Here is a 17,440-nt window from a genome sequence, read left to right as displayed (position 1 = left end):
CCCCTCTACTCTGCTCTCAGGAGACCTCACTTGGAGCATTGTGTGCAGTTCTGGTGTCCTCAACATAAAAAGGATGTGGAACTGTTGGAACAAGTCCAGAGGAGGGCCACGAGGATGATCAGGGGAGTGGAGCACTTCCCGTATGAAGAGAGGCTGAGAAAGTTGGGGCTGTTCAGCCTGGAGAAGAGAAGGCTGCGTGGAGACCTCATAGCAGCCTTCCAGTATCTGAAGGCTACAAGGATGCTGGGGATGGACTATTCATCAGGGACTGTAGTGACAGGACAAGGGGTAACGGGTTCAAACTTAAACAGGGGAAATTCAGATTGGATATAAGGAAGAAATTCTTTAGTGAGAGGGTGGTGAGGCACTGGAATGGGTTGCCCAGGGGGGTTGTGAATGCTCCGTCCTTGGCGGTGTTCAAGGCCAGGTTGGATGAGGCCTTGGGTGGCATGGTTTAGTGTGGGGTGTCCCTGCCCATGGCAGGGGGGTTGGAACTAGATGATCTTAAGGTCCTTTCCAACCCTGGCTATTCTGTGATTCTGCGATAAGGGCCAAGAGATTAGAAATCAAAACATTTCTTTATTTTTCCATTTTTCTTGCTTTGTACATCTGGCAGTGTCAGAGTATTGTCCATTCCATTATGTCCCCCGTTTAGCTACTCATGCTCCCCATTCAAAATCACATCTGATTGATTAACTAGGAGCAAGGAGCAGTTCTATTAGCACATCTACATGCTTTTGCAAACCACAGAATTTCTAACAAAGGTACAGAGTAATTATTCACAGACTGAAGAAGTTAGAAGCCAGAAATCAGAAAACCTTGTACAAGTTAGAAAATGAACTGTAATCATAGCCTAATTTTGCTGGATCAGTTTCGATTTTTCAACACCTTACATCACTTTTACCTGACAAAATGTTAGTAAAATTAAATACTGATCTTCACATCTTCAAAACCAGATGCCATACAACAGGACAAGAAGGAAAGTGACACACAAGATAATTCCAGCATAAGGTGCTGGAGGAATGTGTAGGTTGGGATTAAGTAATAGTGGCTAAAATCACCTCAGGTGCAACTTCCTAAGTAACTGATTTCCCTCTTTTGCAACTCAAGTGGAAAACAAAAGCCAAAACAAAAATCAATTCAAATGTAACAAAACCATGGATTTGATGGGAAACAGAACATTTTGGGTTTGAATATTTTAAATGCTTCTGAATTCGAATAAACTTATTGATGCAATGACCTGTCAAAATAAACCCCAAAAAAGTGTTCTGATGAAATACAAATGTTAGTAAATATTTTCTGGAGACGATTTTGATTGCTGCACGATCTCTATTTAGCTTTTTCATAAAGCTTCTTTTATAAGGTCAGCCAGTCTCTGGAAGGCCTGCAATGACACAAATATGGCTCACATTTGTATTCCAGCATTACTGAAACAGGCAACATGTCAAACCTGTAAAGCTACTGAAACCAACCTACCCATGTACAAACTTAATATTTTATACTGCAAAATTCTGCTGATATTCTCTGTTTTCCTTTTATAATGTATAGGTCTGGAGGCTCCAAAGTTGAAAGTAAAGGAAGAACAGTTGAGTGGGGAAGCATATAAAAGATACATCTGACTATCAATAGTATGGTTGTGAATTACTTTTACAAAGAAGAAGGAAGAAATAGAACTACAAAAGAAGGAACAGAAAGGCAGTAGAAGCACTTAGAAGTTACAAACCTTCACAACTGAATGAAAGTACAATGCAAATACTGAACTGTTTCAAGCACCTGAATCAAATGAGTATTAAATCTGCACAAATAAATGTCTCCTATCTATCCACTGAATTTATAGATACAGCCAAATATCATCCAAACTGTAAAATACATAGATTTGTTCCTGAGAAATGAAATATGACATATATGTCAATTGTATGCAAGAAAAACAATATTCTTTCTTATAAAGGATTGACAACACACAGAGAAACAGGTAATTCAATCTCAGGAATGGAAAGTCTGGAAAATAAAAGATATACAATGCCTGCTAATGCTAAAGCAAATAGCAAAACTTACTCTAGCCTCCAGTAAAGCCTTTATGGGTAATATCTGGGAGGGTTAAGTGTGAGAATCTCCATGTATGAGATTCACAGAAAAATTTCAAGTGGTCCTAAAAATCTGGTACCTTTCAGGTCATTTGGATATGAGTGTCTTGGCTAAGAAACAGCTAATACTGCTTCAAAAGTACTGTTTCATAACCCAAGTACGAAACAAACGTTTAAAAACATTTACTAAAATGTTTACTAAAACGTTTACAAATGTTTAAAAAAGTACTAACACTCAAGAAAACACATAAGGAGAAAGAAGCAGAAATAAGGGAGCATTATTACATGAGATACTGTCTTGGTAAGAAAGTAAAAGAAAAAAACCTCACTTACCAGATCCATCTGGGCTGGAGAAGACAAAGAGAAGGAGGCTCTGACGTAAGAACTCGGCTCTGAACTATTGATATTGAATGCTCCTCCAGGAACCAGTAGCACCTAAGAAAAATTGATTAGCCACCTGGTTATTGCCACTTGTGCAGCTTTAAAACACTATGTTAAATTAAATTTGACAAGTCTCACTGCTGAAACACTGGGATCAGAACATGGCATAATGTATTTCTTCAAAATTAGAAGCCAAAAATATGCATTTGAGTCAAAGTTTTCAAAACAAAATCAAAGTTCTCTTATGTTTTATTTATCTAGGCTGGTGGGTTACCAGGTCTGGCTTATCATCACAATGTTTTGAAGACCAGTAAGGTGGGATGTAGCTTTCTCAGTACACAGTGCTGGCTCTTATAAATTACAGAAATAAAATCCCACTTAATTTCTCTTATTGAAAAGAGATAATGGACAGCCATTATTAATATAGGTATGTATATTAATATTCTGTATATATGTTGTATACATGATGTATTGTGCTATTTTAATAAATTTAAGTAAGCTGATTAAATATCAACGTCTGAATAGAGACATGAAAATATTTTATTAATTAGTCACTATGTGACTGTGCCTGACTTGCAGGCTCAGTGATGGTATGTCACAAGTTGCCCTGCTTTTTTATGTATGTGCATACGTGTGGATAGATATGGTAAAATTATTTTATCCTTCCCTCATTTCATTTTAACCTCATAAGCCATTAAACCATAGGTCATACTTCTTTCTGCAAAGCTTTTTCCATGATGAGCTGCTGCGTATCAGAAATACCCTTAATTTTGATCCATAAGAACATCCCAGCAGCAGGAGTGTACCATTCTGCCAAGTCTGGGGGGAGAGAGAGAGAGAAAGAAAACAAAAGAATTGGGAAAGAAACTTCCACCCCATCTTTAACTGATACATCATCAATTCAGTGAATACTAGATTTGTTGCTCTGATAACCTCAAAGGGAATGTAGGCCACATATTCTGATGCATTATTCAAAATTCCAACACACTTTAGGGTGGCCCAGTGGTATTATACTGTTTTGATATTTTGGGAACTGAGACAAAGAGGGCCTAGACAGGTCAACAACCCCCCGTTGTTCACATCCATGCAGAAAAAAAAGGAATACTTCATATCTAAACCCCTGGAAATTAGCAGGAGTAAGTACATTAATGATTGTGTGGTACCCAAGTACCTATGTCCCATGGAAGTATCATCTAAGGTAGGTGGGCAGTTCTTCAGCAGTTATTGCTGATTCCACTTAAGCTGACTAAAAGGAGTGAATCCCTAAGTGTACTTGCATTATTGTTGATCAAATTTTTCTATGCTGTGTGATTAACCACAAAAGGGAACATCTGAAATTGATTTCTGACAAAAAAATTGATTACCATTGCTGCTGTTATCAATTATTTATTTCTTTGAAATTAAGGCCACTGAATCTGATGACTATTTGAGACAGAGATTTTAAGGACAGAGATTTTAAACACAAACAGTATAAGAACATACCGGAGTGAAATATATGCTCTTTGTAAAAGTGCTTTATGCAGTCATGTGGTGAGCTTTGTATTCATCACAATTCCGCTGTCCCACCAGAAAAGCATGAAAACAGCAGTACCAGATAATTTGTCCTAAGCTGAATATTTAATGTCATTGATTTGCTATAGTGCTTATCTGTCACTTCAGTCAAGAGATGAACTTTAGTGATTTTTCTTGAACACAAACATGATAAACAGTTTGGAAAAAATTTAAGTAATTAGCTGTGTTGCACTCACTGACCTTTTAACCACTTGTCAGCAGCAGTGAGCATTGCATCCCGCTGGGTCCTGTAGAACTCCACCACTCTGAAAGTAAATTATCAATTCAAAGTCATGATCTCATAGAGCTTCAGAGTACATTTCTTTCCAAAGGCAGAAACAAAGCTTTTCCACTTGAACAACTTAAGTGCACACTTAATGGAAATATAAACATATCCTAGATGGGCAAAGACAGTATACTGTGTGTATAAAACTTTGTATATGTATCAGAGAGGTCTTGAATGCTTCAGCATGTCTCCAACAAAGCACAGATCAACCACACAAAGAAAGTGCCTGCCTGGCTGCTTCTTAAGCTTTACATATGTCATGAAAACTTTTTCAATATTATATCCGTTCTGTCTGTATCAGTGAATGCAAGTCCTGTCAGCAATATTTACTGCACAAAATGGGCGTATTGAAGAGAATTAAGGACATTACACATACGCAAAAGCACAGATTCAACATTTGTGCCTTTGGGTTGAGTTTCTGTAATAGGTACACATGGAAATGGTATTTCACAAAACATATAATAAACGTATCATAGCTATTTGACAGCTTCCCCTTTTCTACACTTCTGAATCTATCTCCTTCTCACTTTAAGTGAAGCTTACAAATAATTCAATGTCTTTCTGGGGAAAATGAGGAAAATGACCCTAACCCAAGTTTCAACATGGACAAGTCTTGCTTTTGTTAACATGGGACAGCTGTGCCAGGGGAGACACAAGAGAAAAGCCTGATACAGAGCTCATAAATCAGATGGCAAATGTGCTCCCAACTCTAGAGAAAACATACTCAGTAATTTGCATAATTTTATATTTTTTCTTATGTACTCTCTGAACCAATAGTTTTAATTTGTGGGTGTATTTTAGTACACCTGATAGACAAACACCAACACAGACTCAGATAGTTCTGGGACTCAGCCTACACCAATTGGTACATTCTACATGAAATGATGAATCTCACTTTTACCACATCACAAATTGTGTTGCAAGATTTTGCCTTTCTGTTATCATTTTTCCGCTCATGTCAGAATGAAATTACAAGTAGTAGTAAGACAAGACTTCCACAAAAATGTAACTGCTTCAAACAACAGACTAGCTCCTACTCAAATGCATACTCTAACAAGTCAATCTTGTCCAAATAAAATCACCTGGAAGATATTCCAGTCAGATGTTCTGCCTCATCAATAAGTCACCTGACAACTGAGCCTAAAAGGTTATAGAGGGTTGCAGCTAATCTAGTGCAATACTATTTTCATTATCTCAGAGAAAGAAAGATTTTCTGGCTTAAGCAGGCACGCCTTTTGGCCTAGAAGGAGGTAAGTGGAGAGATGCACTTGGGATATGCTTTTCAAAGTGCTGAAAGTTGAGCTGAAGTGTGGTTCAAGTTTACTTGCAAAGCCTATCTTTATGTTCCTAATCTTTAAAACAAGGGCTAGGGCTGCTGTGTCAGCTTTGGGGGTTTTGTTGCTTTTTTTAATGCTGGTATTTACAGTATGGACAACAGGCAGGTGCTGTGGAGATAGAAGTGCCTGTTACAGTGAGGTATAAGAATTTTTTCTATGTTTTGCTCATATTCCTATTTATAGCTCTCTGTAGAGTTTACCCCTGCTAAAGTAGGAAGCTTAGGGTTCTAATAGCAACCAAGTATGGTGTCTGAAATGAAGCATGGATAGTCAAGAGAAACTATGTTCCTCCAGCATAATAAATGAAAGCAAAATGCACGTCAGTCAGTATGCAAAAAAAGTTCTGTTTCCAAGAGTGGCAATAAAGGCAATGCTTAGCAAACACAGGTGAACCTTGCTGTAGATCTTTCCATCAGCATCCAAAATCATTAAACTAAGGATGTTAACAGGCCGAATCCCTGCTGAGTTAGTGAGGCAAGAATTCCCTTTATTGAAGCCATGTTGACCATTTCTCAATAGATTATGTGCTCAGTGATCTTAGCCTTTGCTATAGACTGTACCACATCAGCAGAGAGTCACTGCCTGGGAGCTCCCAGGATCCTCTTGAGTTCCCTTGACATGGTAGCTGCGTAATGACTGGGCCTATGGATTGGCAGACTGCTGATTTGTAGTGGTAGGTTATATGCCCTGACTTGCATGCCTGCAATTTCACACTGAGCTCCTTCAGGACTCTTTTGTGAATACTATCAGTCTTGGTGATCTGGCTTAATAGTGATCCATCTCTTCTGACTTTTTCCTGCAAATAATGTTTTATGTAGGAAACAAGAAGCAGAAGGACAAATGATGGGATTCAGCACATGACATGACCCTACCTGTCTGTATGCTCCAAGAAACCCTTTTCTCCCCATTGCTGAAGCAGCTGTAGTATCATAATCTAGAGAAAAAAGACATGTCATCAGTAACATATTTTAAACAGGACTGTTCTGCAGTCATCATAAGATATATTTCCTGCTGCATTATTCAAAATTCCACACAAGCAAGAATTGCATTTAAGGTCTCTTGGAGCCTTTTATAAACAGAGGTGGCAACAGAAACAGGCCACTGTAGTCCGTGTTACTGCTGTCTCTAAGGATCATGGCAGTGTTTGGATGTTGAGGTGGAGGGAGTTAAAAATGGATGGAGAGCTAAATATGATAATAGGGAGAAAAAGGAAGGCAGTGTATGCTGATTTACTGTTGTGCCCGTATCAGCCTCTTTGCTTTAATGCTGCCTCTCACAAACTAATGGAGCTGGAAGACGGAAGTAATATTTACATGAGCTCAATGTCTCCTTTTTTATAATTAACCATAACAGGGCTGTAGTTGGTAGCCTACTTTGTAAGGTTTTTGTGGGCTGCCTGTATTGTTCTAATTATAAAGCAATTGGAAAAAAACCCCAACCAACCAAAACCCAATCCTGAGTGCTTTTTCCAATGTATTCTTTCCATTGAGGTTTTCCAAGGGAATCTACTAGCAAGAGATAAAGTATTTTACATCTTTATTGTTGAAATCTGAGAGTTAAGGGCATATTAGCTGTGCTTTCCATGGACTGAGACACCATCTAGCTCTGATTGTAACTGCTATGGCAGCCTGTCTTCCTTTGGCAAAATTGATAATGTACGTGCTTCAGAACAAAAGTGCAAAGCAGTTCATGGTTTCTTATGACCTGGAATATCTTAGCTTTTCTAAATATAATTCAGTTGACAGTTCAGTACTTGCCTGTGTGAAAGTGCTGGTGTGCATTGTTGAAACCTCTATGTGTAGAATAACTCTGTCGATAAGAGGCTTGGGTCCTGTCAGAAAACCTATTCTCAACCTAGAGAACAAAACAACAGAAAAAAGTTACTACAGAAATACAATGTGATAATACTTCAGGTGAGTTATGGTTTAACTTCTAACTGGGAAGATATGTAACCATTTCATTGGTTTTGTGAGGATCTTTTATGCTTTTATCTGTATTTTAATACTGCCCTAAGCCCCAGGCTTATGCAACTTATGACTATTCAAAGTAATGAAATAAAAACATTTAAGGGTTTTTAATGCTTACAGTAGCTTCTTAGTTCTGAGACTTCAGAACATATCCCATATTTTTAAGCTTTCCTCTGCAATCATAAAGATTTAGATGACTCAAAGGTAAGGAAGGATACGTTTTCACATAATGAAAAATCATGAGTGCTCAGGCTTTCTGAAGAACAGATGGAAGCGACAAACAGCTTTATTCTTTCACTCCCTTTCAGTACTGCAGGATAAATGGAATTTAGACTGACTGATAAACTAGATTTTTATTCCTGCTTCAATTCTAATGATCCATCTTTACAGACTGGCTCAAGTTTTTCTTTGAAGAAAAATAGAACTAGTAAACTTATGTGTCTGATAAAGACAAAAACGCATCATGGCTTTTCAGTGTCACTTTTGAAAGTGCAGTCACACTTAGAATCATGTTATCGCCTCACTTTCTCAGGTATAGGGTTATAATGACTAGCTGCCAGTGCAGAATTCATATTATGTTCTTATATTTTATACCAAACAAAAGCAGGTTAATCAAATATGTTCATTTGTGTGAAAGGCAAAACAGCCAGCCTGGTTTTTCAGGCAGAGAATTCTAAGCCTAGAAGACTAGAAAGCACTACAATGCTCCGAACAGTTTGTGGAGAATGCCATCATTTCTTTCTGTACTACAAGTTTAGAGAGTCTGCAGGAATGGTAAGAGACAGGCAAAATGGAAAAAGAAGAGAGAAAAGCTGCCAGGAGTTCCAGGAACAGAGCTGGATCCAGCATTTGTCTTTCTGCCTAGATGGTGCCTGCAAGAATGGGCTGCCTGGGGGGAATGGTTATCAGTAACAGAAGAGAAACAGAGTTACATGACTGCCAAGAGATAACACAAAAAGTGAGTGGACTGCAAAAAACTGTGGATCCAAGACTGCATTCCAGAAATGGATAGGTATTAGATGAAAAAACTGACATGTCTGATCATTTCATATGAAGTCTTGTGCTTTAACTGAACAGGCAGTGCTGAGCAGTCCAAAGCTGGCCTTACCCAGATGAGAGAATTTTAGAGAAAGAGTCAGTCCTGATAACTCGACCGTCCACATCCATTGAGAGGAAAGTTGGAGCCCATGGCTTGGAAGAAAAATAAAAATAAATTCAAGATGCTAGTCAAGATTATGATGTAATAATTTTCTTTACTATGAACACATAATTAGTTTCTTAGAGAATTATTTTGATAGTAAGTATTTTGATGAGCATTCCAAAGGAAAAAAATGCAGTAACTTGCTGGCAAGTGTCTGTTTAGGGTAGCTGTCTGTGATTACAATATTCCATGAAAGTCATCAAGAAAACAGCCTAATTTTTTGATGCTTAGCCCACTGTTCAGCATACAAGTGTTCAGTTCAAGTTTTGGTATGAAGCCACAAGTAGAAGAGAAAAATAATTATTTCTTTGCCAAGACTTTTTTATGGAGTGAACAGATACTGTAATTTCTAAGATGGGGCTCTGCGGCTTTTAGATTTATCTTAAAAAATAGTAATAATAAAAAAAATTGAAAGCTATGGCCAAATTTTGATGATCGGACTTCAGCACACTTTTTCCTTATCAGTAGTTCTACTTTTACGCCTTCTCCCCTTACACTCTCTAGAAAAGCTATGTAATGCTATTCAACAAGTGAAGCGGTTTTATTGCTTCCTTCCATAAAAGCATACTGCAAAACAGAAAATGCTGAACCAGTGTTCAGCATTCTACCAATGTTTTACTGCTTTGTAAGATCAGCTTCTAGGTGCTTGTGCAGACTGTGTCACTGTAGACCCATGTGTGAATATGGGTCAACAGCCAATTATTACCCATTTGGGGAACATTTACATGAAGGAAGGAACCTGCCCATCCAGTAGGACTTCCTGTGGTATCTGGGAAAATTCTCTCAGGTTCTCCAAAAGGCCAAGGGGTAAAACTGGCATATAGTGGATTGGGAGTAGGCAATCTTCCACTGAAAGAGACTGGGCTGAAGGGAACATTAAGGGGCTGCTACTTTCAAGTGCTGCTTCAGTGGCATACTTGTTTTGCTCTGGAGGCAAAGTCTTAGCTATTTTGACTACTGCAGGAAATTCTGTCCTGTAATAAGGCTTGAGGAATATGAAATGACTGAGGCAATGAAATGCCACAAAGGAGACAACAACTGAAAGTAGCATAGACTGTGAGGCCTACAACTACCCTGGAGTAGGACATGAAGAAGAACATGCAGGGAGATCCATGGCTCATATCTTGGGTCTCTCCTGGATCAGAAAAGGTATAGCAAAGGATTAGGGAAGACAAATTACCTTTTCAAACTGAACAAAGTAGTAAGGATCATCTTCTATTATGAGAAAATCATATTTTCTTGCAAGCTAAAGAAATTAATAAAAAGATTTGTTAAAATGTAAAGACACTGTAAATTAAGTACTTCCTCTACCCTGGGCCTATTACCAGGACCATATTATCCTATGTATCGCTCATTCACTGTATGTAAGGCCTTATCAAGAGAAGGTTTCAAACACCCAATTTGGACATCAAGCAATTATAAGTGTAAACATGGTACCTGCAGTACAAGGGCAAGTGTAATAACTGAATCTGTTCCACAGTAGTGTTCCAGCTGTGTAGGAATCCTGCAGTAAGTCCAGTCAGAAGCCCATGGCAAAGATATTGGCAAAAAATGGGCTGCTACTGCAAAAACAATTTATCTAATGCACAGTCCACCTCTGAAGAGTTGTCATGAAAGAGGTTCTTCTAGTAACAAGTTTGAGGGGGAATGTCTATTGGACCAATAATTGACCCAAATACCACACCTGGGATGTCTTAACTGAAATGAGACTGACACTTCTCCATTTCCAGCTACAAGGTTCACAGGGCCCCATCTACATACCTGGTAAATCTCCTTCTTGCGCTCTGTGGTCAAAGAGTTTCCAGTTGGGTTGCACCCATTTGGAACAGTGTACAGGAATTTGGGAAGGTGACGGCTATCATCTGGGCTCCAGGTAGATAGAATTTCTTTTAGAGCATTTGGAATAATGCCATGTTGGTCACTAGGAACATTAATTATGTTACAACCCAACGGTCTCAGCTGTTGATAGGAGGAACAAAACTGTCATAATCCCACAATTCAAAGGTCTTCCTTTTGTCATCAACATTGTTAGATTTCACTAATACAAAGTCTCTCTGAATTTATAGCTATAATCTCAAGCTTCATTTGCTCATGATTAAAAAGAGTTTGCCTGAATTTGCTGTGGAGCTTGTCAAATTTACCACATTACTCTTTATTTGGCCTGTTATACCATCTGAGAAGAAAGGGGTAGCTCTTATGTCCAATTGCTGCTCTTCTCTAGGAAACTGCATATGGTTTTTACAATCAGAAAGGGATTTTGTGAATTTGAACTGTGCTCTCTCAGGACTCCATTGGTCTCACCACAGATGCTATGTTCACAGTACCTTCATTCTCTACTGACATTTTGCATTCTACTTCAGTGGAAGTGCCAGAACTGCAAGCTACTTCTCACTGACAAAGGGCAAAGAATCTGTTCTTAACAGATATACTCAGCAACACAAAAGGGAATGGAATTATGCTACTGCAGTGACATGTTAACAGCACTACAAAAAATATAGGTAAGATTCCAACAAAAAAGCATATTGTCTCCCCCTCTGTGGAATTTCAATTTGTACCATGTAGCAGTCTCCATTTTTAAACAAATATGCAAGCTGCTGCATTGTCAAAATATATTCCTAACAAAGTATATTTATTAGACAAGATATTCAAACTTGGCACAGTAAACATCAAAATTACTTTTGATGCATGAGGACACTACTGAAATTGTGTATTATCTATTCTAACCCTTCTTATGCATGTTGAGCTGACATTTGAGTACATACTGATAAAAGTTATTTTTCAGAAGTAAAATTTGCTATTATTGTATAGTTCTTAATAATTCACCTCTTCATACTCATATAAGGATGTTTTAGGCCTATTCCAATTTTATACTATCCATCGATATGGTATAATCAGACCACAAAATACTTCAGGTGAATGTGCGGACATGTTAAAATACCCACTTGTTATAACTTTATTTCAACAGAACTAGGTTATGATGGCTTTCTTTCCCGTCCCAAATGTGACCCTAGTCCTTGAATGAATTAGGACAGAAGTTCCTCTTCCAAATCCTGGAATAGCTTTTATAGAACTTAGTAGAGGGGCTTCTATGAATTAATATTTATGAACTTAACTTGATTAACACTAAAAACATGATTCCTAGATATGTTTTGACAGTAAACAGAGCGTATATAAGCCTGCAGATCAAGTAGTAAATTGCTGTTTACTTCAAAAGTAACCTTCACAATGTTGTGTAGCTAAAAAATACTTACAGCTGCTAGTGTCCCAGAGTATGCTGGGGCATCCAAGAGGATGTTGTCCCCAGGGTTAATGAGCATTTCAAACACCTGTAAAAGAGTATTTTAGAAAGATTGTGCCATTCTTGTACACATGCTTCATACTTCTGACTTCTTCATGGGATTAAAAATCTTGATTAGGTATTAGTAATTCCCTAACCACATAATTATGCTGTCTGTGAGAAAAGCATTGAACTGATTGGGAAAAAAAACCCAAAACTTTACAGCCAAATGAACCTGGGTAATCAGCTATAGAATACCAATCTGAAATGGAAAGACAGTGCTCTATTACACAGTAGAAACAGTGCTTCAGTTAGAGAAAGGATCAACTGAGTGGACTGGAAAGGGTAATTAAGTGAAACAATTAGAGTTGAGTTACAGTAACACAAATAATGCACTTATGTACTTATTACTGCACTACCTGAGTAATGTGAAATGTTACCTTAATAGTGTATTTTCTGACAGGCTCTGGTTTACCTCAGCATTTATGACAGCGAGACTGCCACACCAGTTTTATTTGAATTCTATTATCTTGTATTGATAATACTGAGACTCATATTTAATAAAGTACCCTGTGCATAGTTATACAATGGCATGTCATGCCATATATAACTGAATAATGAATCATGCATAACTGAACTGATTGGAGAACAAACATCTCAAAAAAATACTTTTAACATATGAAACCTTTGGTCTTACTTTACTCAAGCCTTCCTGACTGCCAGTTGTGACACACACTTCCATTTGTCCTTGCTCAGGACTGTAGTTGGCTGTGGGCGGATTATGTAGATTTCGCTGGAAATTTTTTAGCCAAGACAACAGCTCTGGAACCCTGAAATGTGAGTAGATAAGGTGTATCTAATGTCTTCTATAGGCCAAAGCTAGGCTGTTCCTTTAAATCACTGCCAAATCTAGCACACAGTCCTAAGTCTGATTTCAGCTGTCATACAGATACACTTTGATGTTAATCTTATGACTACTTTATCAAATCATGAAAATCAGACAAATGTTTCTTATGGGAAAGCAGAAGAGATGGGCATCTGTGGTCCATACACCAAATCATCTGAAATCTGGGCAGAAATGATTTGACAAGGATGGAATAGGGGTGGAGGCTGAACTATGTCCACTTTTAGGAGTGATCTTCCCATACTCAAATGTGAGAGTGTGACAAAGCTCTCAATGCTGCTAGTTAACAGGCTGCAGCTAATAAGGATTTCTGAAACAGGTTTTTTAAAAAAATAGGTATCAAGACCTTTGAGGATGTTCACAAATGGCTGGGTTCATTTCAGTATCAAGGAAAGTCTTAACTTCACTGATTAGTGCCCTGTGTGCATCTATAAATTGTGTACCTAAATATTTTTGCAAACCTGTCACAAGCCTGACTCACTGCTGTCTGCTGGGGAGTTCACATGAGTGATAAAGTAACTTATTGATATGCAATTTTTGTACTAAAAATGACAATACTATAAATAGTTCCAACTATCGCTAGGAGTACATATTGATTTCAGTCCATGGTACCAAATTAAAGTAACCCAAACACTCCAGAATGTGGGAAATATGTAGTGCAATGCAGCATCTTTTAATGAGTATCATACTGCAAAACACAGAATGATTCCTCCTAGTGATCTGGGAGTCTGCAGTCTCAAGTATTAACAGACAGGAAATGCTCTGGCATGAGAATTACTAATATTAGGTTTGTGGTAATTTTTTTAAATTACTTATCTGCTCAAAACTTTCCACTTAAACCAAAATGTAAATAGTGAGGCAAATTGAGAGAAGTTAAACCTTTTTTGTAAAACAGGTTTTATAAGCAGGTTTTAAAAACACAGGTTAATTAATATAATAATAAAGGATTTTGTGATCCGTTAATTCTGGTATCTTGATATGCAAGCAGTTATGATGGATACCCTGCTGAGGCTGAGTACTGGAGAGCTCTCTTCATCAGCTCTTCCCCAATCTCAATAGCACTTCCATGTTCAATGGCAACAGTAGCCTTCTTAAATGGAAAAAGGTCAGGGTTTGGTGCTCCTCCAGCCAGAGCGATGAGAGATGGAGGAGACTTCTCCATCAATTCAGCTAGAGTAAAACGAAAATAACCCTTGGTTACAATTTGATTATTGCAACACTGATCAAATCCTTCAGTCAGAATATAATTATAGTCCAGAGAAGCTTGTTCCATTTCTCACTTCTTTTTAAACTGTCATGAATTCAGAAGGATGATGATTCTTTTTAAACTCGCCTCTCTACCCAGATTAAATGTGTGTGTGGGGGGTGGGGGTGGGCAGGGGTACATGAGTGAGACAGACCAAAACAAAAAAATAATCTTTAAAGTAAACTATAAATAGCTTTTTGTAATCTTACCTGGTCTGTTCTACTATAACAACAACTTGTTCTGTGACTGGTGTCTTTTAAGCTTCAAGAATTCAAAATCTTACTGATCTTCTGTTTAGACTGACTTGGCATGACTGGCTTCTTGCTCAGTCTCACTTTAGCTTATGTGGCTGGCAGTAGTGCAGCTACACTGATACTTATGTATATGATTATAGCTTTTTCCACAAGGGAATGGGAAAGTTTGACCACCCAGCTTCAGTGGCGGAGGCACTGTGCAAGTAATTCAGTATGAAGGAAAAGTTAACAACTCTTGCTTTAAAGTCAGTTTCACAATCATTCAGACCCACTCTATGCAGCACAGACTAGACCTTAATCCAGCAAGGGCACTAGACTGCATTAAAGCTAAGAGCTCACAATATAGCAGTCATGCTGACTTGACAGTTTTACATCAGGTATGAGAGGACAGATGACACCAGATCTGGCTTAAAGCCTCCTGTTACAGCGTTTATTCTCTACTACTACTTAGCAAACTTTAACATAGGAAGTTAATTCTTATCTGTTCAGTAACAGGGGTCATGTCTGTGACTTTTGGTCTGGTAAAGAGAGATTTACTTTGTCATCAGAACTGCAGCCTCAGTGTGTCTTTCTGCACAAGCTGTGTTAATTAGCACTGGTGTTATGATGTGTATCAGTGTATTACTTGAAAAAGTAGAGAGACTGTCTATAGTGAGTTAGTTGACTTAGCATGGAGCACTTTAAGCAGAACAGCAAATGCCAACCCCTTATAAAGAGAAGAAATTGACCCCCGAAGGTCTAACTAGTGATGTATGTCTCATGCTCTGATTCTGTCAGGTCCCTGTAGGTTTCAACTGAGTAAATAAATAGGCAGTTAACCTTTTCTATCTGTCACACAGAAGACTACGGTAACACGGTAGCCTGAAGATAGCATAATGCAGAAAAGGAAAGTGTAGTAACACTGAGGGGGGTGGTGTGGTGAGGAATTTATGGACAGGACATAGGAAAGCTAAGTGGAAAGAAGCATTATGCTGGGCCTCAATTTCAAGTCATTAACAGTTGCTTGTTCCTGGGCACCAAGAGCAAATTCAGTGGAAAACTGTGCCAAAAGCCCTGCTTCAGAGGCAGTAGCAGAGATTTTCCACACCCATGCTGAAGTGACAATACTCTCTCTTCTGTCTGGATGGGTTTCTGAAATGGTTCAAGGGTATCCACTTGCTTCTTCTTTACACCTGCTTGACGTCTCGACAAAAGCAAAACCAGTTAACCGGCCTTGCTTATCAGCTTACAGCATGGTTTTCTTTCAAGCCTTTTCAAGCCCTTAGCAATGATACCCCAGAAAAAAGCCCAGAATGTAGAAAAATACCCTTCCAGAGAACCTGGAAAGAATGGGCAGATACTTACTCAGAAGTCTTATTGGAGATGCTTTTCTTGATGCACTCACAGTGGTGATGAACCGAGAGTAATTCATATCTAAAAGGAAAGTCATTAGTTGGACATGAAGCTAGAAAAGTGAATAGGAACCCTAGTGCATCTCACACAAATAATGCTTCCAATTTGTCATTTCCATAGATGTGCTCTATCATAAATTAAATGTCACTTTATGTTAACATCAGTGCTGGAATTTATTTCCCTTTTTGAATTAATGGAAAAGATCTCAACTTCATACTCACGGGTTCTGTCACAGCTTCCCAGTAACCACTGTGACACTGGCATAGTGAGATTAAGTCAGATGATGCTGTTCTAATAAATACATAGTGGTATAGCTTTGATCTGGGGAATTGTGGTGTGCCAGTGAACAGGAAAAAGCCCTTTACTGCTAGCTTTTTAACTCCAAAGGCAGATTACAAATTCGAAGATCCAACAGATCTTGAAGAACTATTAGCTCTTTTAAATGAGAATCCAGCTTTATGCAGCTGTATTAGGTATTGCATTTCAAGTGATTTAACTGTTGCAAGCCATCAGTGAATCACAGTGTCTCAAAACGGTTCAGATGTGTTTTCCCCTGGTGCCCACAGAGATTTGGTGGACAGTGAACTGCAGCCTGGTGGGAAGCCTCAAGGCCTATTGTCGCAGGAAAATAACTCGGTAAAGGAAAGCTCAGGAATGAAACAAAGGGCAAAAAGGCTGACACTTTGCCCACTGCTTCCAAGTCTGCTTCTCCTGAACTCACACCAAATAATCCCCTAGCAACCACAGCAACAGGCACGTGCTGGCAGCTATTAAAAACTGATCTGTCGATCAAGGCTGCTTTGAAGAATAAAACCAACCTCCTCCTTTCTGAACATACCGTTCTCCGCTCTCCCCCTCGTAACGCCCCCAAGCGTGCTTCCCCCGGCAGAGGTGCACCAAGGCCCTGCCGCAGCGGTGCTGATGTATGTAAACGCTACGCTCCAGGACAGCGCTCCTTCCGCGACAACTCCCCGCTGTCCCACTTCCCGGAAGGGGACGCTCCGGCCGCCCCGCCCCGCCTACCCTCTGCTGACCCGGCACCTCACAGCGGGGTGGGGAGGGCATTGAGGAGGCCGTAGGCCAGGCCGCGCACGCACCTACCGGCAGGACAGCGTGGAGCGGGCGGCCGCGACCGGGCACGGCAGTAGTGGTGGGCGCCGCTGCTGGGCATGTGCAGGCCCGACCGCTCCGTGGCCGCGGGGGAGGTCCCTGGGCGCCGAGCCGGGGAGCTGGGCTGGCTGCCCGCGGGCTGTGCGGGGCTGAGGGTCAGCTCGGCTGGGTTTCGCTGAGCGGGTTTGGACACCGATCGTGTGTGAATTCGTGTACAAGTCAAAACGCACCGCTCCCCCATCGGCTTCTCCCGTGTAGTGTCCTAAAGCTGGCGTGGACACTACACGGGAGAAGCCAATCCCCATAGGTGCGGGAGAGGGGAGGGAGTAATACAAGGAAAGCATGTGCCTGGAAAACATAGGGTTAAGATACTTTTAACTTAGATCTAAGATAGAGAACAGTGTTTGTGTTGTAAGTCTGTGGTGTGATAACAGAATTTAGTAGTCTTAC

The 17,440-nt window shown here is 39.4% G+C and overlaps 1 protein-coding gene across 1 annotated transcript; it reads right to left on the bottom strand.

Moving 5' to 3' along the window:
• Positions 1–567: 567 nt before the first annotated feature.
• AADAT (aminoadipate aminotransferase) lies at positions 568–17,010 on the bottom strand. The gene is made up of 14 exons (XM_080622888.1): positions 16,719–17,010; positions 15,833–15,901; positions 13,990–14,158; positions 12,782–12,914; positions 12,059–12,133; positions 10,569–10,766; positions 9,988–10,053; positions 8,715–8,797; positions 7,397–7,493; positions 6,512–6,573; positions 4,218–4,282; positions 3,178–3,284; positions 2,418–2,519; positions 568–1,384 (listed from the first exon to the last, which is right to left on the bottom strand). Exons 2-14 carry the CDS (start codon positions 15,897–15,899, stop codon positions 1,343–1,345), a joined length of 1,266 nt encoding a protein of 421 aa, XP_080479014.1. The 5' UTR covers positions 15,900–15,901; positions 16,719–17,010; the 3' UTR covers positions 568–1,342.
• Between the last annotated feature and the right edge of the window lie 430 nt (positions 17,011–17,440).

Source organism: Psittacula echo (assembly GCF_963264785.1).
Source record: "Psittacula echo genome assembly, chromosome: 1".
In the NCBI taxonomy this organism is placed as follows: domain Eukaryota; kingdom Metazoa; phylum Chordata; class Aves; order Psittaciformes; family Psittacidae; genus Psittacula; species Psittacula echo.
The sequence above is the reverse complement of the archived record's forward strand: the minus strand, read 5'-3'. Positions and strand labels throughout refer to the sequence as shown.

Bases quoted from the DNA above. Each gene is read 5' to 3' on its own strand.
- AADAT (XM_080622888.1), bottom strand. From the start codon at position 15,899: ATGAATTACTCTCGGTTCATCACCACTGTGAGTGCATCAAGAAAAGCA. The intron at 4,283-6,511 runs GTAGGGTCATGT...ATTTACTTTCAG, and splicing joins TTCTTGGAGCATACAGACAG to AGTGGTGGAGTTCTACAGGA. The intron at 1,385-2,417 runs GTAAGTGAGGTT...GTGTCATTGCAG, and splicing joins CTCCAGCCCAGATGGATCTG to GCCTTCCAGAGACTGGCTGA.